Below are 21,767 nucleotides of genomic sequence, written 5' to 3'. Positions count from 1 at the left end.
TCCCGCGCCACGTGGCACTGAGAAGGCGTCCACCGAGCGCCAGGGAGAAGGAGGCGGAGCCCGGCCTCAACCTCGCCCGTGTCCTCATGGGAGTTGTAGTTTTCCTCGCGGGGGTAGAGGGCACGAACTCCCCGGCTTTTGCCCGGTAAATAGCATCTCCTTCGTACGAGTCATTCAAATAATAGATGCAGCCTAGGTAGCTTCAAGAGAAGATGGGAAGGGGAAGGGGGAAAGCAAGGAAGGCAAACCTAATAATTATGGGCGGGGCAGAGAACGGTTCGCACCCAGTACGCATGCGCACATCAGGCGCGGCAGGTGGGCGGGGACGGAAAGGCGGTGACTAGAGCTGTGTTGTCCCCGGAAGTGCCTTCCCTCCCGGGTCTGCGCGGACGCGGCCTCCTTACCTCATTTGTCCTCGCCCCTCCCCGTCCCTCTACGCGTTTTGGTTCCCGGTTGGTGCTTCCTGTTCGCAGCTGCGGCAGTGAGTATGTGTGTGACGGACCCCCCGCCGCCCGTGGCCCGGGACCCCTGCCTACCCTCCTTCTCGCCCGCCGGGCTGTGGAACTAGCGCGTGCCCCCTCGCCGGCCTCGACGTCTCCCGTCAGTCCCTCACTTGTGGTGGGGCGCAGCTCCTGGTCCGTCACCTGCGCGTCGCCCCACGCGGCCGGGCTGCGTGTCTAGGGGGTCCGCGTCTCCCTGGCTCTCCAAGGGCTAAGGCCGTGATTCTAGAGCGGCTGGGCGTCCAGGGCCTCGGTGGGGGTGGCGTGTCTGCCCTTTTTATCTCCCCGCAAGGCCCCCAGTCTTCTAGGGAAGCCAGTCAGTGAAGCGCGGAGGTCCGGGCGCGCCGAGTCCAATCTTTGAGGACCGAGTAGTCCTGGGCCACCTCCCGCCTCTGCTGTCAGAAGCAGCAGCTGCAGCAGTAGAATCCAAAATTTCGGGAGCCGTGACCCTTTCCTCATGTGAAACGAGTAGACTTGGACTGTGTTTACTAAGGCGCCCTTTATCCCTCCCATCCTGTGAGCGGACAGTTGCCTTCAACTTTTGGGAAGAGCTGCCGGTTCGGTGGAAAAGCTGTGGCTGGGAATCAGGAGGCCTGGGTTCTAGCCGTGGCTCCCCCACGGACTCGCTGGCGATTCCAGAAAGCTCTTATTGAAGCTGAATTTAAGATTGTTTGAGATTGCACAGTTGAATTAGGGGCTCCATTAGTAGGGCCTTTTTAGCTCAGTGAGTAAGTTTCTCCAACTATAAAACGAGAGCGTTCAATTTGATGACTTTTCAGGTCCCCTCAGAAGCTCTTGACTTTGTGGTTTTCTTTTTCTTTTTAAAATTTTTTCTAGGACCGTTAGAGAAATGACTTCGTGTTTGAATAGTTAGGCTGTCGCATACAAAGACTTTTCAATGGATTATGTGTATACTTAGGAAAGCATTATGCTTTCAAGAGAATCTGAGGATGGGGAATAAACTCAGGAAGGATCGCAAGTGAGGATTATGTTAATATGATAATTAGCACGGTAAGAGACTGCATGACCGAAGGAAAAGGGCTCAGGGAAAGGGGAAGGAAATGTTTCCGGATAGGATTAGTTCTCATAAAAATCATGTATATATCCCAAAAAGAGCTGGGACTTATGTGACTAAATTTAGCTTATTTTTTCCCCCCACTGAAATACTGTGCTCTGCCTGTGTTTTGTGACCTTTGTTTTACACATTTGGATTCTCCACTCCAATCTCAGATTTGATTCAGAGTGGCCGTCGCATTTGAAAAATGGACATTTTAACCCCTTAGTCAATTGTGTTTCACCTGTCACTATCAGGCTAGCTCATTAAGAGTAAGAAAGAAATTTTACGTTGAAAGTAAAGTGTATTCATCACATTCCAATGAAAATTGGACTGAAAATGAGGCTGTGGATTTGATTTAAATCGGCCGGAGATGGATGCGTGTGTCATCAAGAAGGAACATCTAGGGAGGCTAAAGATATTTGGAAGTAAATAAGAGCAAAAGGTCAGAATGACCAGTAGGTATACTGTGAGAGCGGAAGGATTGATTAAAGATTGTGTTAAGTAAATGCTGAAAGCTTAAATAAGCCTTAAGTTGTCTAGTTCAAAACAATTCAGTCAATGAATACTGCTCCCTCTTTTGAATGGTAATAGCCTTTGCAGTTATTCTATAGCTGTTTTATATTTGTTAAGGTATTTTAATTCTTAGATAAGTTTCATTGGCATGATATTTTAAGATGTTATATAGGAAACATCTTTTCTGGTCATGGGATTGATAGTCTTTGAGTATCAACTTGGGAGATTCTTAAATGGCAAACTGACAAACGTGTGTTTTCCTTACACCTAAAATGTCTCATTTAGTTTTTAAACTCTGCTGGGACATAAAATGGATATTTGTGAGGTAAATTTAGGTGTTAGAACCAATGCAAATATTGCAATGAAGGAAGGTTTTTCTTCAAAAAATCTTAATTTGAAGTTAACTTATTTGAAAATTTTATTTTGGGCCATGTGTGGTGGCTCACGCCTGTAATCCAGGCACTTTGGGAGTCCGAGTGGGGCGGATCACGAGGTCAGGAGTTCGAGACCAGCCTGGCCAACATGGTGAAACCCGTCTCTGCTAAGAATACAAAAATTACCCAGGCGTGGTGGCGCGTGCCTGTAATCCCAGCTACTTGGGAGGCGGAGGCAGGAGAATTTCTTGAACCCAGGAGGAGGAGGTTGCAGTGAGCCAAGATTGCGCCACTGCACTCTCACCTGGGGGACAGAACGAGACTCCGTCTCAAGGGGGAAAAAAAGAAATTTGTTTAAAAATTTTAGTACACAGTTGGCTGAGAATCACAGAAATGTGAATCACTTCTAGCCGTGTTCTTAACCAGCTGCATAACCTTGAATAGGCTTCCTATCTCTTTGTACTTCAGTTTCCTGATGGGAAGATTGAGGAGTCTGTATGAGATAATCTGATTTTGTTACCTAGTTAGTATACTTGGGAATCATGTACAGGGATCAAAAAGCTGAGAAAGCCTTCTGAGTCAAGGGTGTGTGTGTGTGTGTGCGTGTGTGTGTGTGTAAAAAACATATATTGTCTTCCAAGACACTTTTTAAAAGGGTAAATTAAATTCATTTGAACGTAATTAAAGCAGTAACATTAACGAAAACAACCTTAGGCAGACCTTAACCCTGGCATACATAAACTACCTAAGTAAGAGAGCGCGTTATGCCCAGCACAATTTTCAAGTACAGACGGTACAAAATCCTCTTAAAGGCCATAGGGGCTAAATTGTTAAATTCATTTTTCTACATTTCAGGGAAAGAGATAAATCCTTCGACCCAAGGAAGTCAGTTTTTATTATGGTTCTGTAGTTTATTTTTGGCATACATTCACAGGTGTGCCTATGGCTCTATTCTTAATCCCTTTCCTTTGGGATGGCTCCAAGAGTAGTACAAACTTGTAACTCTGTAATTTGGCTTTTTAATTTTTTCTGTGCTGCACTGGAATTATGTTTTATCTTAAGTCCACACTGGATCCTCAGGATGGATCCAGTGAGGATTTTGAAAGAAGCATAATTCCTTTGACTTCTTTTAGAATTAATTTACCTATTAAATAAAAAGGAAAGGATTCATCTTTTATTTGAATTCCTCTGAGGCTAACAATTCAATATAAACTGATAAATGCTGTGAGCATTATTCAGACAGTCACATTCAATTTGTGTGACAGTGACAGCATAGCCATCTGAAGGACAGTGCAACAAGGGCACAGGTATATGATACCCTTTAGAAGAAAAGCATTAACAGGTGGGTTTATTTATTTCTGGAAAACAAACAACTCCAGCAAGAATGTAGTACATTTTTGGCTCTTGTCCATTTGGTTTTTGGGATTAAGGTGGTTCTATTACCAGAACTACCACCACAACACCCTGGTATTTTTGGGCAGAAATTTGGGACACTAAGAAAACAACTATTTTTTATTTTATGTGTATAGCTGTTAGTGGAAGAAAGAATAAATAGGCATCATTATTGCTCTTTAGTCTGTCCCTGATTTTGGACACACTTATTTTTTCAGGGCTCTCATTTTAATCAGTAGTCCATCAGTACCTAATGGAAACATCTACTGTATAGAGTTTTGGTTGCTGACGCTAGAATTTAAGACTTTGGAGTAGTCGAAAGACAACAGAGAAATTCATCTCATAATTTTTGTATTTTAAGCACATACTAGATTTATCAGGGCTGAAGAACAAATGCCCGATGGTGTAGTTCATTTATTCATTTATGAATTCAGCAAACGTTTGTAGCTGACCCCGAAAATACCAGTTACCCTGTTTGGCTTTGGTGATTCATTGTTTAGCAGAGTGCATATAGTTCCTGCCCTCCTGGGGTTTGTGATCTGCGTTTCTTGGAAATTTATATTGAATAAGTAATTAGAAATGTGATGAGTGTTTTGACATGTAAAGTACTTATGGAAGCCCATAAAAGGGGCTCTTAATTTAGCCTGGTTGCAAGTGATTTTGAGCTGAGTTTAAAAGATGAAGGCTGAGGAGGATTTAATATGCTCACAGTAGAAAGTAAAGTGTTTCAATTTACACATTTATTCCCAAAGCTGGGAGTTTTGTCTCAGTATTGGGTCATTATTAAGTTTGTATTTATACATTATAAATATACATTGTAAAAATATACATTTTTGTAACTAGTACAGAGTTTTTAGACAGTCTGCTCTGTTGCCCAGGGTGAAGTGCAGTGGCATGATCTCGACTCACTGCAGCCTGTGCCTCCCAGTTTCAAGCTATTCTTGTGCCTCCACCTCCTGAGTAGCTGGGATTATAGGCGCACACCACCACACCCAGCTGATTTCTTTATTTTTAGCAGATATGTAGTTTCACCATCTTGGCTAGGCTGGTCTCGAACTCCTGACCTCAAGTGATCCACCCGCCTTGGCCTCCCAAAGTCCTGGGATTACAGGCATGAGCCACTGCACTGGCCCACCCTTGTTTTATTTTTGAGTTGGGTTCTTGCTTTGTCACCCAGGCTGGAGTACAATGGTATGAGCATAGCTCACTGTAACTTTGAACTCCTGAGCTCAAGCGGTTCTCCCACCTCAACCTCCTGAGTAGCTGGGACTACAGGTTTGCACTGCCATGCCTGGCTAAGTTTTTAGTTTTAATTTTTATGGAGATGGGGTCTTACTGTGTTGCCCAGGCTGTTCTCAAACTTCTAACCTCAACGTGATACTCCTGCCTTGGCCTCCCAAAGTGTTGGGATTACAGGCATGAGCCACTGCCAGCTCAGGCATTTTTATTTATTCTTTTGGCCAATGATCAGAGGGCCGTGCGATTAATTTGTTAATTGAGAATATACATTTACACCCAAACAGTAAACAAAATTGTTTCCTGTTATAGATTTTAGTCATAATTGAAGTAATATTCCTGTATATGCTTGAAAATATGAGCTATAGAACCAGAACCAAGGAAAAGTTGAAGAATGGATAGGATAGTGAGAGCTGCTTTAAGTTTTGTTTTAACATTTTGGAAAGCAAGGGTTTTGTATCCTGCGGTAGATCTCAATTTGTTTTTCGTTTACAATATACCTGTGAAATCTTACATATCATGTGCTGCATAATAGCATTTTGGTTAAAGACAGACAGTGTGACTGTGGTCCCATAGGATTTGTATGCGTTTTTGCTATATCTTTTGTATGTTTAGATACCCAAATACCATTGTGTTACAGTTACTTACAGTATTTGGTACCGTTACATGCTGTATTGGTTTGTATCCTAGGAGCAACAGACCATACCATATAGCCTAGTTGTGTAGTTGACTACACCATCTAGTTTGTGAAAATCATCCTATGAAGTTTGCACGATGAAATCACAGAACAAAGCATTTCTTAGAGTGTTGACTGTGTTTCCATCAATAACTATAACTCATTTTGTCAGTAGTAATTCTCGTTGGGGAGTGGTGGGACTTACAGGAGTGGGTCCTAACAGAACTTAGAAATCCTTGGAAAAAAAGGTATTTTAATATGTCTGAGAATAGTGATGGCCTTCATATTAGCAGTTGTCACTGACAGGTGATATTGTTACTTAAACTGGCATGATCTGAACTTTTAAAGTATATTCTGTGTACAACTTTCTCTTTTGCAGCTTCAAGGTTACTGACTTTTTATGATGTTTGGTGGCTATGAGACTATAGAAGCATACGAAGATGATCTTTATCGAGATGAGTCATCTAGTGAACTGAGTGTTGATAGTGAGGTGGAATTTCAACTCTATAGCCAAATTCATTATGCCCAAGATCTTGATGATGTCATCAGGGAGGAAGAACATGAAGAAAAGAACTCTGGGAATTCGGAATCTTCGAGTAGTAAACCAAATCAGAAGAAGCTAATCGTCCTTTCAGATAGTGAGGTCATCCAGCTGTCAGATGGGTCAGAGGTCATCACTTTGTCTGATGAAGACAGTATTTATAGATGTAAAGGAAAGAATGTTAGAGTTCAAGCACAAGAAAATGCCCATGGTCTTTCTTCTTCTCTTCAATCTAATGAGCTGGTTGATAAGAAATGCAAGAGTGATATTGAGAAGCCTAAATCTGAAGAGAGATCAGGTGTAATCCGAGAGGTCATGATTATAGAGGTCAGTTCAAGTGAAGAGGAAGAGAGCACCATTTCAGAAGGTGATAATGTGGAAAGCTGGATGCTACTGGGATGTGAAGTAGATGATAAAGATGATGATATCCTTCTCAACCTTGTGGGATGTGAAAACTCTGTTACTGAAGGTTAGTATCATATTGGCCATTTTGAAAGTAGTATCATCTTTCATGAGGAGGACTGCTTTTCCTAGAGAAAAGACCAATAGGGTCTACTCCGTTTAATTCCTCACTTTTTGGTCTTGTTTTTTGGTTTGTTTCTCATGCGACTCTCTTACCAGTGGCTACTCTAATGGTGGTTTGTCTGAACGTCAGAAAGAGTATGTCAGAATACCAAAGACACTCTGCTTCTGCTGTAAGCAGATTCATAGCTGCTTCTTCCTGTTTGGCTAGAGCCAGTTCTGGACCTGAAATCTTACTTCCCCCCTCTCTCTCTGCTTGGTACCACAGGTGAGTACTCCATCCACCTCTGGCATTAGCCCTGTGCACTCATTCAGCCAACTCTGTTGGGACTGTCTCTTCCTGTGGGATTTGCTTACCCAGGAGTTAGATGGCAAGCATAGGGAATGTCTGGCACACAGAATATATGGAATTAGTGTTAGGATTAGGATTTTAGGTACTCCACAGTCAGAAAGACAGGAAAATATGAAGAGCTGTAAGTCTAGGGCAGGTTATAGGGGAGAATGCAAATTTTGATAGCTACATCATCAAGGATTAAAATTTTGGTGTTAGTTTTGTCTCTGTGACATGTAGTCATCTAGTCTTAATGCTTATGCCTTCAAGAAGTTCCTTTTCATTTCCCTCCCTTTATGCCTAATGCTCAGTCTCTTGCACTAGTTTCCTAAGTAGTCTTCTTTTATACCTACCCTGTACACTGTTGTTAAAACTGGTATTGAAATGCTCTTTTACTCATAGTACTTTATTGCTGCTCCAAAATTTTTAATGGCAGCCTGCTTCCCTAGAAATGATGACATTGAATGTAGACCGTGCTTGGAGCCCCTGGGATTGGCAAATGTTTTTTTAAGAAGCCAGATAGAAAATATTTTAGGATTCCAAGCCATGTGATATCTTAACTACTCAACTTGGCCCTTGTGGGAAAGCAGCCTTAAATAATACCTATAGAAATGGGGGTGGCTGTTCTCAGTAAAGCCCTACTTACGAAAACAGGTGGCTGGCTCAGGCTGTAGTTTGCAAACCCTGAGAACTTGACAGCAAAACGAAAAGAGAGAATAGTAGTTAGGACATAGAACAGAATCGCGTAAAGTTTTTTCCATATAGGTGAGCTCTGATAATGTTAGTAGGTAGAAAAAAGAAACTTGTGAAGGAGAGACTAAACCTGTTTGATGGATTGGGTTGGGGGCCAGGTTAGAGATAGGATCAGGTGTATGTGTTGTTGAATTATTCCTGAAAAGGAAGAGAGACACTAGTAATTGCTAAATCATCAAATATTTGTGGAGGTAGAGGAGAAAGAATAAATTCAGATGGATTGAGGCAGTTGAGAGAACATATGGGGATGTGTTTGATTTTCTTAGGAAAATGAAAGCAGAAGTGGGAGAGGGCAGGGGATAATTGGAAGCTTAGAATGTGGAAGGGATGTTTAAGTGCTGTGGGGAATACTTTGAGGCAGTGGTTACCAGTATTTTGAAGATGACAACCTGTTTAACTTTGAAACAATTTGTGGACCTCCCATGGTTGTAGTTATGATTTTAGTATTCAATTGAGAAAATGCATATTAGAAAGAAGCTACTACTCTTAGATGACTTTGTGTTTTATTAATCACAACATCGATATGTGAGAAATAGTGTTTATAATGCATTGCTCTAGGTACCCATTAAGGTAACTAATTCTACAGTTTCCCAGGAGGCTGAAGGCTCTTAAGTTGGAAATCATTGCACTTCAGTGAATCAACAGTAAGAGAATAAAGGATTGTTTAGAAGTAGTATTCAGTCAAAATTAAAATGATGTGAACTTGTAGTGAACTCACTTTGAAGGATTCCATAACTTTATCCAGTAATACTTGTCAGCTTGGAGCAAGATGACAGAAACAAAATGATCTTGGGTTAGGCGTAACACTATAGAAGGCCAAAATAAGCATTTAGCTTATTCTTTCTCTAAATTACCTTTTCCTGAGATCACACCTAGTTTCATTAATCACTTCTGTATTTATGGTCATCAAATTGTCATCTCCTTAACCATTTTGTTGATTTCAAATTCTCTGTGTACATCTACAGAATATTTCCATTTGGGTATCTTACTGTCTCACATTTAACATACTGAAAAGAAAGCTTGATAACTTGAAAAAAAGCTTATTATCTTTCCTTTGAAACAACTCCCTGCTGCTTTCTGTTTGTGCTAGAGAATCCACAGACATGCTGAAGTTGATGGCACAATGTGGATAGGTTGGGAAAAACATGAATTAGGTGCTGGATTTAGTGAAGAAATCGAACTGTGCCATATTTGGCAAATGATGGTGATGAGAAAGTAGAGAGAACCTTGGATTTGTTTTCTGTTTTAGCCAAATAGAATTAAATTCTGAATTTTTGAAAATTAATTTACTTGACTCTTATAAACTCTTACAAATACTCAAATATATATTCTCTATTTTATTTCCTTGATCCACTAATGCTGTAATCCTATTTCTTTCCAATTAATAAACAACATATTTAGTACTGATGCCCATTTAAGTGTGTTGTTACTCTGTAATCACTATCCCTTTCATAAAACTATCTAGGGATAGATTGGTTCATATAATCTTTAGAGAGAAGATTTTTTTCATTTCTGTAAAAGTGTAGAGAAAATCTCTAGTACTTTAGAAATGCCTGTTGTTAAACAGTATCCATAACTATTTTGTGTTCTGTTTCCTTGACCTCACTCAAGAAAAAAACAAAATATCTCCCAGAATTATGGCATACTGAAAACTGCAGTATGACATAAAAGAAAAGACTACAGGCTCCTTGAGGTTGGGTCTTTTCCATACTCATAAACCTGCTTATAATAATATTTAGAGTAATTTCTTGGCACATATATTACCTGCTTTCTCATCAATTGCTAAATCATCAAACATTTATTGAGCATCTCCTCTATGTAGGGTATAAGTAATGCTCAAGTAGTACTTGTGACTTACAGTGGTAAAAGACTTAAGTTTTAGGCCGAGAGCAGTGGCTCACGCCTGTAATCCCAACACTTTGAGAGGCCGAGGCGGGTGGATCACCTGAGGTCAGGAGTTCGAGACCAGCCTGGCCAACATGGCGAAACCCCGTCTCTACTAAAAATAAATAAATTAGCTGGGAGTGGTGGCAGGCACCTGTAATCCCAGCTACTTGGGAGGCTAAGGCAGGAGAATTGCTTGACCCAGGAGGTGGAGGTTGCAGTGAGCTGAGATTGCACCATTGCACTCCAGCCTGGGTGATGGAGTGAGATTGTCTCAAAAAAAAAAAAAAAAAAAAAAAAAGATAAGTTTTAGCCTTGAATGACATAGTGTTTCACTAAAGAGACAGAATATAGGAAGCTAAGTAATTTACGGAATTCTCTCCTTTTTTTTTTTTTTTTTTTTTTATAGCAGTGGGGTCTTGCCCTATAAATAGAGCAAGGCTAGTTTGGAACTCCTGGGCTTGTGTGGTCCTCCCACCTTAGCCTTCAGAGTAGCTGGGACTGCAGGTGTGAACACAGCTTTGAAATCTCAATTTTTTTTTTTTTTTTTTGAGACAGAGTCTCGCTCTGTCGCCCAGGCTGGAGTGCAATGGCATGATCTCGGCTCACTGCAAGCTGCGCCTCCCGGGTTCATGCCATTCTCCTGCCTCAGCCTCCCAAGTAGCTGGGACTACAGGCACCTGCCACCACGCCTGGCTAAGTTTTTGTATTTTTTTTAGTAGAGATGGGGTTTCACAGTGTTAGCCAGGATGGTCTCGATCTCCTGACCTCGTGATCCGCCTGCCTCTGCCTCCCAAAGTGCTGGGATTATAGGCGTGAGCCACTGCGCCTGGCCAGAAATCTCTTAACCATGGGAGTTAAGTCTCAAAATTCTGGTGATACAAGTGGTTGAAACTTAAAACTTTGTTTAAAAAATAGGATTAGTGAATTTGAGATAATTCATAAGTCTGTGAAAGACAATAAATACATACATATTTTACATTTACTATTACTAAATTTGTAGTAAATTTGAGTACAGCACTATCTCTTTATCTGTGAAAACTTCAGACTCTCCCCTATTACTTTAATTTCAGTGAGACATTATTATATTAAAAAAATGGCCAGGCCCGGTGGCTCACGCCTGTAATCCCAGCACTTTGGGAGGCTGAGGCAGGTGGATCACGAGGTCAGGAGATCGAGACCAGCCTGGCTAACACGGTGAAACCCCGTCTCTACTAAAAATACAAAAAATTAGCCGGGCGTGGTGGCGGACGCCTGTAGTCCCAGCTACTCGGGAGGCTGAGGCAGGAGAATGGTGTGAACCTGGGAGGCAGAGTTTGCAGTGAGCCGAGATAGCGCCACTGCACTCCAGCCTGGGTGACAGAGCGAGACTCTGTCAAAAAAAAAAAAAGAAAAAAAAAATACAGGCCGGGCATGGTGGCTCACACCTGTAATCCCAGCACTTTGGGAGGCTGAGGTGGGTGGATCACTTGAGGTCAGGAGTTCGAGACCAGCCTGGCCAACATGGTGAAACCCCGTCTCTACTAAAAATGCAAAATTAGCATTAGCCGGGCGTTCTGGCAAGCATCTGTAATCCCAGCTACTTGGGAGGCTGAGGAAGGAGAATTGCTTCAACCTGGGAGGCGGAGGTTGCAGTGAGCCGAGATCGTGCAACTGCACTCAAGCCTAAGCGACAGAGTGAGACTCTGTCTCAAAAAAAAAAAGAAAAAAAAGAAAATGGGCTTACACATTTGTTTTGCTCTACTGACAGTTAATACCACAACTCAGAGGCATTTTTTTTCCTTTCTATTCTTCTTCTAAATGTTCAACACTTTTCTGATTTTGTGATTTGAGGTTGTTGATTAGCTTCCTGAGGCTCCATTGAGACTGTATATACGTGACACTTAACAGTCTAGCCTTCCTCGGTACATATAGATATATGATGGTGGTTTTGCCTGTAGTAAATTCATGTCAAAACATAGGCTTTCAGTGCCTATTACATATGACTTTCAGCTCTCTCTACTGAGGGATGTAGGAGTTTATTTCTAAGGTCTGAGCCTCTTTTCCTTTACTTCCTTTATTCTTTCCTAAGCCTTCTTTATAAAAACTATGCATGTTCTATCGTTTGTTTCCTTCTTGATTCCCGCCCCTTCCTTTTTTTTTAATTATCCCCAGCAGGAGTGACTTGTAATTCTCGTATATTAGAAAGGCAGATCTCCTGGTGGAAGAAAAGATGCACCGAAGGAAGTCAGCATATTTAGTAATTTGTGAGGGGGATCTCAAGTTTGGAAAGGATTGTTATGTAAGACAACCAAATGATGACATGTGACAATAAAGCCAGAATAGCTACTTATTTTCCTGGTTAGGGAAGGGATATTGTTAGTTCTAGGAGTAACTGCTAGCTCATTCTTGTACTTTTTTTATTGTGGAAATATAAAAATATACAAAAATAAAATGTTATAATTGACTTCAGTGTCCCATAAACTAGCTTCGACAGTTACCAATTTATGTCTAATCTTTCCTATCTATAACTCTGTGCCCCTCTGTTATTTTGAAGCTAATCAGACATCGAGTCATTCATATATGTATGTATGTGTATGTGTGTGTATACACATCGTGTGTGTGCATGTATACACATTTGTATACAAGTGTGCACTCATGTTTGTCCCTCAGTGTCTGTGGGAGATTGGTTCTAGGACTTCTCATGGATACCAAAATCTATGGATGCTCAAGTCCCTGATATAAAATTGTGGAATATTTGCATATAACCTATTTACATCCTCTCGTATACTTTTAAGTCCGGGGTGTCCAATCTTTTGGCTTCCATGGGCCACATTGGAAGAATTGTCTTGGGCCACACATAGAAAACACTAATACTGACAGTAGCCGATGAGCTAAAAAAAAATTACCGGCTGGACACAGTGGCTCACGCCTGTAATCCCAGCACTTTGGGAGGCCGAGGCGGGCGGATCACGAGGTCTGGAGTTCGAGACTAGCCTGACCAACATGGTGAAACCCCATCTCTTCTAAAAATATTAAAATTAGCCCAGTGTGGTGGTGCGCACCTGTAATCCCAGCCTCAGAGGCTGAGGCAGGAGAATCGCTTGAACCTGGGAGACGGAGGTTGCAGTGAGCCGAGATCACACCACTGCATTCCAGCCTGGGCGACAGAGTGAAAGAGACTCTGTCTCAGAAAAAAATTAACAAAACAATCTCATATTGTTTTTAGAAAGTTTACGAATTTGTGTTGGGCCACATTCAAAAGCCTTCATGGCTGTGAGTTGGACAAGTCATCTCTGGATTACTTAACATACCCATACAATGTAAATACCATGTAAATAACTGTTATATTGTATTTAAGGAGTAATAATGAGAAGAAAAATATACACGTTAAGTAGAGATGCAATTTTTTTTGGTCTGGAATATTTTCTTTTTTTTTTTTTTGAGACACAGTCTTGCTCTGTCGCCCAGGGTGGATTGCAGTGGTGCAGTCTTGGCTCACTGCAACCTCTGCCACCTGGGTTCAAGCAGTTCTTCCACCTCAGCTTCCTGAATAGCTGCGAATGCAGGTACCTGCCACCATGCTTGGCTAATTTTTGTATTTTTATTTTTTATTTTTTTAAAATTTAAAAATTTAAAAATTTTTATTTATTTTCTGAGACGGAGTCTCGCTGTGTCACCCAGCCTGGAGTGCGGTGGCGTTATCTTGGCTCACTGCAACCTCCGCCTCCCAGGTTCAAGTGATTCTTCCACCTCAGCCTTCTGAGTAACTGGGATTACAGGCACGCGCCACCACGCCCAGCTAATTTTTGTATTTTTAGTAGAAACAGGGTTTCACCATTTTGGCCAGGCTGGTCTTGAACTCCTGACCTCAGGTGATCCGCCCACCTTGGCCTCCCAAAGTGCCGGAATTACAGGCGTGAGCCACCGTGCCTGGCCAGTTATTGTATTTTTAGTAGAGTTGGGGTTTCAGCATGTTGGCTAGACTGGTCTTGAACTCCTGGCCTCAAGTGATCCACCGGCCTTGGCCTCCCAAAGTGGTAGGATTACAGGTGTGAGCCACCGTGCCCGACTGAAACGTAATATATATATATATGTATATATTTAATCATATTACCATAGGTAAACAAATTCCTGGTAATTCTTTCATCATCACATACCCAGCTAGTGTTCAGATTTCCTACACTGGCTCCTGATTTTTTTTTCTTACAGATTATTTGAATTCGATCCAATCCAGGTACTGTAATTGGCTGTTAAACTTAAGTATCCTTTAATGTATAGGTTCCCCTTAATCTCTTCCTTTTTTTAATTTCTTGTAATTTGTTGTAATACCTAGATTCTTTGTCTTCTAGAATTTCCAGTGGTCTGAATTTTATAGTATTGCTTAACATGTTCTACTGTCCTCTGTCTTTCCTGTGAATTGGTAGTTAGATCTAGAAGCTTGATTAAATTGAGATTTTCTCTCTGTTGTTACATCATCAGTTTGATACACAGGTTCATTTGTTTCACTTTGCTTTTGATACGTTATTTTTTGGAATTATCTTTTAAAAATTTGGTTTTCTTTTATAATCATGTAAAATGTTTATAAGGTTCCAGATTCAAATCAGCAAAACATGATAAAATCTATCCAGAGAAGGCAAACCTTCTGTCCAGTCGCCATCCTGTTCCTGCCCTTCCCCTTATAATCATTAAGAGAAAATTGTTGGTTTGTCTTTACATGTGTATATCTTTGTACACTCTTGCCCTTGTTTTTTGTTGGTTGTTTTTTGTTGTTGTTGTTTTATTTTTTGAGACGGAGTTTCGCTCTTGTTGCCCAGGCTGGAGTGCATCAGCGCAATCTCAGCTCACCGCAACTTCCGCCTCCCGGGTTCAAGTGATTCTTCTGCCTCAGCCTCCTGAGTAGCTAGGATTACAGGCATGTGCCACCATGCCCGGCTAATTTTTGTATTTTTAGTAGAGATGGGGGTTTCTCCATGCTGGTCAGGCTGGCCTCAAACTCCCGACCTCAGGTGATCCACCCACCTCGGCCTCCCAAAGTGCTAGGATTACAGGCATGAGCCACCACACCCGGCCCTCTTTCTTAATAAATAGTGGCATACTATCTACTCTTTTCTCTAACCTTATTTTTTTCTCTTAGCCATATATCCTGGCGATCAATCCATAGTCCTATGTAAAGATATTTAATATTTCTTATTTCTAGGACTATGAACTATTTTTGTATCTTCTACACTAATCTGAGCTGGGCACATTAGGCATGTAATAAATACTTTTTGAAAGTGAATGAATAGTAATTTAAAATAGTTGATGAATAATGCACTTGTTACAGTCTTAAGATATATTTTAAACAAATAAATAATTGTCTAATTCCACTTTCAGAAGAAGTAAGTTCTTATTCCTGGTTGTAATTTTTTTTTATCATTTGGTAATTTTGAAATTTTAGGTTTAGCAAAAAATTAATAGGCTCAGGTTTTAAAAAGAAAAATGCCTTCTGCAAAAGGAAGAATATGGTATTTTTAAGAGTTGAAGAAACCATATTAGTTCCTGGTTTATGACTGTTATGGTATAAAATTTTGTGTCAATGTAGAGCTCCTTCAGTATGTATAATTTGGCACACAACCCCTTTAGTTTGTCAGCATTTGGCACATCGGGGATACCTAACAAATCATAGGTAAATTTGTTTATTTATTTATTTTTTCCCTTAGGTAAATTTATTTGCAGTTCTGCCTTTGTGTATAGAGTAGAGCTCTTTACACAGTATTATTTAAAGTGAAATAATTGCTTGACTAAGGTAAATGGCTTTTGAAACTGAAGTAAAATTATGGCTTCAACACTTATGGCAGAAAGCGTTTTAACTATTTTGTGTTAAATCCCTTTTTCTCCCAAAACTATACACACAGAAGTTTTGGATATAATTTCAAAGGATGAAGAACTCATCTAGAGGCCATTGTTGAATTCCTGGCATTCATTAGGCACTCAACCAAGACTGGATATCTAATTAAAATTTGAATGGAGTGGGTTACCTATTTGAATTTTAGGTTTTCTGGTAAATCATTTTGTTTGATCTAGGTCTTTACATATGTGTTTTTTTGTTTGTTTTTCTTTTCCTGTGTGGATTAGTTTCTACCTTGCCTGGCTGATATATCTACTTATCTCTCAGTTCTTAGTTTAAAAGGTCACTTCTGAATGAGGTGTAATGGTCATAGGTTCTCAATTAGTGGTTGTGATTGGGTCTGTTACAGCTGTGCAGTTGGCCAACTTTGACTTTGGGTAACTTAATTTCTTTATTGGTAAAAAATACATTTTATTTTATTAAAGTCATAAAGAAAAATGAGATATTGGGTAGGCTTAATGTCACAGGAAAATATTTTGATAAAAGTCTTCATAGTTACACGATAGGTTCATGATCATTGTGGCAAACATGAGCTTATAGCTTCCACTTTTTTGTTGTTGTTTGTTGTTGTTGTTGTTTTTTTTTCAGACAGGGTGTCTCTCTCCCACCCCACCCCTGCCCCACCTGCAATCTCTCTCTCTCTGTCTTGCTCTTACCCAGGCGGGAGTACATACAGTATTGCAGTCATGGCTCACTGTAGCCTTGACCTCCCGGGCTGAAGTGATCCTCCTACCTCAACCTCCCAGGTAGCTGAGACTGCAGACGTGGGCCACCATGCCCTGCTAATTTTTTGTATGGAGTTAGATGGAGTTTCACCATTTTGCCCATGTTCACCATGTTGCTCATGTTGCTGGTCTTGAACTCTTGGCTCAAGCGAGCTGCCCACCTCAGCCTCCCAAAGTGCTGGGATTTACAGGTGTGAGTCACCGCCCTGGCCCCACTTGATTTTTTTGTTTTGTGTTGTTTTGTTTTGTAGAGACAGTGTCTCACCATGTTGCCTACCCTTGTCTTGAACTCCTGAGCTCAAGCTCCCACTTTGGCCTCCCAAAGTGTTGTGCTTACAGGCATGAGCCACCGAGCCTGGCCCCAAGTTACTTTTGAACAACATGTCTCTAGTATGGTGCTATCCTTAAAGAAATTTAATTTGGTGACATTTTATGATCTGCTAGTTTATGACATTGAACTTAATTCTGAAATCTTAAAATCTTTCCAAATATTACTTACTGGGTGCTTACAATGTACAAGCCACTGTACCATTAAGGTATTGGGATTCAAAAATTGCCATGTACTTTTTGCCTTTAGAAATCCTAAAATGCATGACAGTATGGAAAGTTCACTGTAAAACCAGAGTTAAATGCATTTCTACAGATATATGAGATGCTCCAGCAGAATAAGTAATCATTCCAGGTGAATGCAGTAGATTTTTAAAAAAGATTAAAAAGTAGATAGGCAAAGTACAAGACTGAATTGAAAAGGAACCCTTTGAATTTGAGTTTCGAAAAATGGGTAGGACTTGAAGTTCAGGTTAAATGCAGCTAAAAATAGAAGGTGAAGCCCTTAGTAGAAACTGAAGACTGTATGTGCCATTAATGTTTATATGTGGCTGGATGTGATGAAATGTTTTGATAGTATATCTTTTTAGAAGCCACCTCTGCCTAAACAAGAAAGGATTATTTATGTTCTGTATATGTTCAGAATACTGTTGGAAGATTTCTTAGTCATAATTTTATTTCATTACTTTCTGCCTGTTTTTTGCGTACATACCTCCTTTTTTCTTTTAAAATTAATTGGACCAGAGGTTAGTCAAAGAACCTGACCAGCTGTTTAAAGTGTATTTTGTGCAGGGCTGTTCAAAGCAGAGCAGGTCTTAAGGTACAACTTTCGCTCCTCATAGTTATGTTCTTCCTTATAATCTTTTAACATAGGAAAGGATCATTATTTTGTTAGTTTGGAAACAATACATTAAACTTTGCCTTCAGTAACTTCTCAGATCATTAAGGTGGTGTTTTTTCCTCTCCTTTGGCATTCATCGTCTTAATTTCAGTAGTTTCTTGAGACATTTTATACCCTAACAGGTCATAAGAGTGTATTGCCATGTGACATACTTCTCATTAATGTATAGTTTAATTTCTGCCTTATAATTGAAAAATGGCCACATGCTAGAATTCCAGTCACCAGGAGCATCAAGGAGCTCCCTCTCTGATGTTTTCAGCTTTTGTAAGCCTGTACTGCACAGTTCCTAAAGCTGCTTTCGAACTGTGTCTTTAGTTATAGCATGTCACCTTACACTTAACTATTGTTAGGGCATCTTTTTATTTAATTTCTAATTAGCATAATGACTTGAGCTGTGTTATTCACTGTTCCATGGTGAAGTTGTCATAGGGAGAGAAGAAATAAAAATGTTCAGTTTCAACTTTACTTGTGAATGGAGCGAGGTTTGAAGAAAGCTTTTTATGGCCATTGTTCAGCAGAATGAAAATCTCATTAGAAACCCCAGAAATCCCATGCAGCTTTGGGTTGGATTTTAATAACATTTTGGAATGTTGATATTGTATATCACTAATTTCTGTGATTTCACTGTAGATCAGCAACATAGGGATGCAGTCTTCCAAAGTTAATTTATGACTTTTAATCTAAATTCATTTACAGTTTTCTTTTCAACAATGTTAAGTACCCAGGGAGAGAATTAAATTTTACTTTAAAAAAATACATTTCTTTTAGTAACTGATTTGATCTTCATGTAAGATATACTAAATTCATTGGAAACTGCTTAAACAGAAATACCATGATATGTATTTATTGAACTAATGACTTCGTTTAGTTGCCATTAAAATGTTACTCACCTTATCTACAGGTTTGTTTTTTTTTTTTTTTTTAGAATGGAAAAGCATAAAATTAGATGGGCAACATTTTCTTCCTTGTCAGAAGAGCTTGAATCCTGATGTCTTTTTAAGTGAAGAGTGTTTATATATAATTTTCTTGTAGCTTTTGTTTATTATAAAAATAATTATTGCATATAGTGATCACTTATCTAAGAAGATAAGTATGATTTATATAGACAGTATATTTTTATGGTCAGAAAGTAAATTTGATGTGAGCTACATATGATTAGACAGTAAAACTTTTTTCCAAAGAAATATAGAATGGAGAACATTTAATCATTATTTCCTTCTTAGAGTAGAGGCTGTTCAGATAATTCATATTCTGTAAGTAGGAGATCCTGTTTTTAAGACTTTACTAAATTTAATTTCAAAGTAATAATCTCTTATAAATGCTTCCTTGGTGGTTAAGACTTATTAATGAAGCAAAAGTATGGACTTCATGGAAGTTTTCAGCCTAACGTTTTAAATCTCTTCATTATTATTTATCTTTGTTTTGTTATAAATTAAAGATACTGGCATGGTTAACTTTTGGCATTTTGAGTTACTTGCCAGATATTTGTTGATTGTGCAAATAGTTAAGAAATAAATATTTTAATTGGGCATCCACCGTGTATTATGTCACATTTTCTTTTTAAATCATATGCTTAAGAATACCTAAAGGAGTATGACTTGCTTTTTAGTTTGAATCTTGATCTAACAGCATTGGTTCTGGATGGAGATATAATTCTAGAGATAAAAATTATTTCTGTTGTATAGATTTGGATTCTAAGTGTAATAATTATTTTAAAGTGGATCTTGTCTGCTAAATGTATAGCTTTTATTTCTATAACAAATTCTTACCTTAGAATTCCAACTTTTGTCAGTTTTGAAAATTAGTTTATTGTGGACTTGAGAGCATCTGTTCTTAATCTCGTGTTTTGCAAACACATTTTAAGGGAAGACAGCATAAATCTGTGATAGTGAAAATCATTTGTACTTCCCCTCCCTCGCTTTTGCTTAAATATACAATTAACTGATAACCACCTCAGTGTGAAAGAATGGATGTTAAGTAGCTTAAGAGGTATTTATTAAGGGAAAATATTTTTATTGGCAGTTCCCTTAAGTCATATTTGTTTTGTAACTAAATAGTGCTTGCAACAGAATTATCTATGATAGGGAGGGAAAGCTCCAACTCTTGAAAACTTTTCAATACTTTTTCTATATTGGTAGTTAATGACAATTCTTAAGATAGGAAATAGACTGGTTATGACTGGTAATATGATATTGCTAAAGTAATACAAATTATGCTTTAAAAAAGCCAGGTGAGGAATTCAGGATTTGGAAGAATATGACATACATATACATTTAACTAAAGAAAGGAGATTTTCTTTAAAGAGAAGATGTGCAACCACAATCAATCCTGTAAGTTAGTCCTTAATCCTGTACTAGCCAGTTTTTAGTATTAAATGGTCTGATTTAACATAAATGAACTTTTGTCAATGGTTTTATTTAGAAATAGCATTAGTTCCTACTTTTAAGGAGGATTTTAATTGCTAATAAAAATTCGTTGTTCTGATAAGAACTTGAAAGACATCCTTACTCTCATATAATTGAGTATTTTGCTCTTCATTCAACACCTCAGCCCTTTTGGTTTGCTTAAAAAATGATATAAATTTTGTGGGAGAATAAATATAACTTAAATATTGCTGTAAATGTGTTGTATAATCATATTTTAGTCTGGTATTATTGGTTCTTCTGTGTATGAAATACTTTTAAACGTTCAAAATATTCAATTTAAAAGTTTCTGGATAGGTGAGTGGTAGAGATCCATCAGGTACTTACTTGGTTGTGGAATATTTGTGTTCTTGATGCCATGACATTTTAAAGTTGTATTAATCCCTTTATTTTTCTGTTTGAGATGATTCAGTTTGGGAGGTTTTATTATCAGATTTAACAGAAGAAATGTAAGTGTTGTACCACAGGTCATCTAATTTTCAAACCATGTTGGTTAGTTAAACTGACTTTGGTGTATAATTATGTACCGGGTAGTCAGAGGAGTTCAAGTCGATTGCAATTCAGCTCTGTGATTGTGCCACCAGTTAGGTTAACATCAGCAGTGAAGGGCCTTCATTGTGTTAAATTTTTAAATTCCATTAAGATTGTTTAAACATAGAAGGAGATAGGTTTGTGAAGCAAATTTCTAAAGCAGTATTAAGCAAAGAGAATCTTTTCTTCCTCTTCTTTTAGATATATCACATACATGTATATTTTGATTAAAAGGAAAAAATTTAATGCTTATAGTATAATGCGCATACTTATTTCTTATTTTTAGAATTTATTAAAACTAATAAAATTTGTTTGGAAATCTCAAAAGATCTTTAGTAGTATACCTGCAACCTCAGCAGTCCCTTTTTATCCATACAGATTCTCTGCCTATTGTGGCCGTTTGCTCTAATTTAAATTTCCCATGGCTTTCGGTTGCAGACTTGGTTTTCTGCAAGAGTGCCCATGCTTACATGGTCATATATTCTTGGTGACTTTTCCACTTTTTCTTTTTTGTTATTTTGTTGATTGCTAAAGGAAAAGGGGAATTTTTTTTTTTAAATTTGTTTCTTTGTTTTGGTCTTTCTTCCTTAGCCCATCTATTTGTGTGTTCTTTTGTTTTGCAGATTGGAAAGAATTATTGTGTGGTACTTAGATCCATGGGGACTAGCAGGGGAAAACTAATTTTGTTCTTGGTTTTGTTTTCTTAATAACAGAAGCAATTTAATTTTTGAGCCATTGAGAAGCTGAAAAGATATGTTAGCGTTATGCATGAAATTGATGGGAAATTATTAATCCTGAAAATTTCTATTCATGGTCACTTTACTGTTGGAATAAAAATGTTATTTTATAGTGTAACCAAGTTAATACTAGAAATACTAATCAACAGTAAGTGGTACTATTATAAATCTTTAATTTAAATATTATTGTATATTAAATAGTTGTTTACAAGAAATCTGTTGTAATCTGATAATGTGATTTCTCTTACATTCAATTTTGTGGTCTACAGTGTGTATATATTCAAATAAGCATATGAACATGCCTTTGATGGTGGACACATTTTTACTTTGACCAGATCTTAAGAGTTTGCTTTTTCTTGGCAAAACTTGCATACTTTCAAATGTGAGGAATTTTGTTTTATGACGTAACTTTATAGTGCTGAATTTAAGTCCTTGAAGTGCTATGGCAATTTAGTTATTGTTAGAAGTCAAAAGT

At 38.7% G+C, this 21,767-nt stretch overlaps 1 protein-coding gene across 10 annotated transcripts in view; it reads left to right on the top strand.

Annotated features, from left to right (window-relative positions):
* Positions 1-32: 32 nt before the first annotated feature.
* The window catches only part of ZCCHC7 (zinc finger CCHC-type containing 7), a 238,623-nt gene continuing 216,888 nt past the window's right edge, over positions 33-21,767 (top strand). The window contains exons 1-3 of one of the 10 annotated variants that reach the window (XM_019034087.4): positions 305-481; positions 1,338-1,511; positions 6,128-6,758. In XM_019034087.4, the coding sequence (XP_018889632.4) occupies positions 6,149-6,758 (610 nt within the window). In that variant the 5' untranslated portion in view covers positions 305-481; positions 1,338-1,511; positions 6,128-6,148. Of the gene's footprint in view, positions 146-298; positions 1,512-6,127; positions 6,759-21,767 lie in introns of those variants that run through there. The other 9 variants (XM_055351547.2, XM_055351546.2, XM_055351548.2 and 6 more) reach the window with 9 other exon arrangements.

Source organism: Gorilla gorilla, chromosome 13, assembly GCF_029281585.2.
Source record: "Gorilla gorilla gorilla isolate KB3781 chromosome 13, NHGRI_mGorGor1-v2.1_pri, whole genome shotgun sequence".
NCBI classification, from domain to species: domain Eukaryota; kingdom Metazoa; phylum Chordata; class Mammalia; order Primates; family Hominidae; genus Gorilla; species Gorilla gorilla.
Note: the sequence above shows the minus strand (reverse complement) of the source record. Positions and strands in the feature narration are given on the sequence as shown.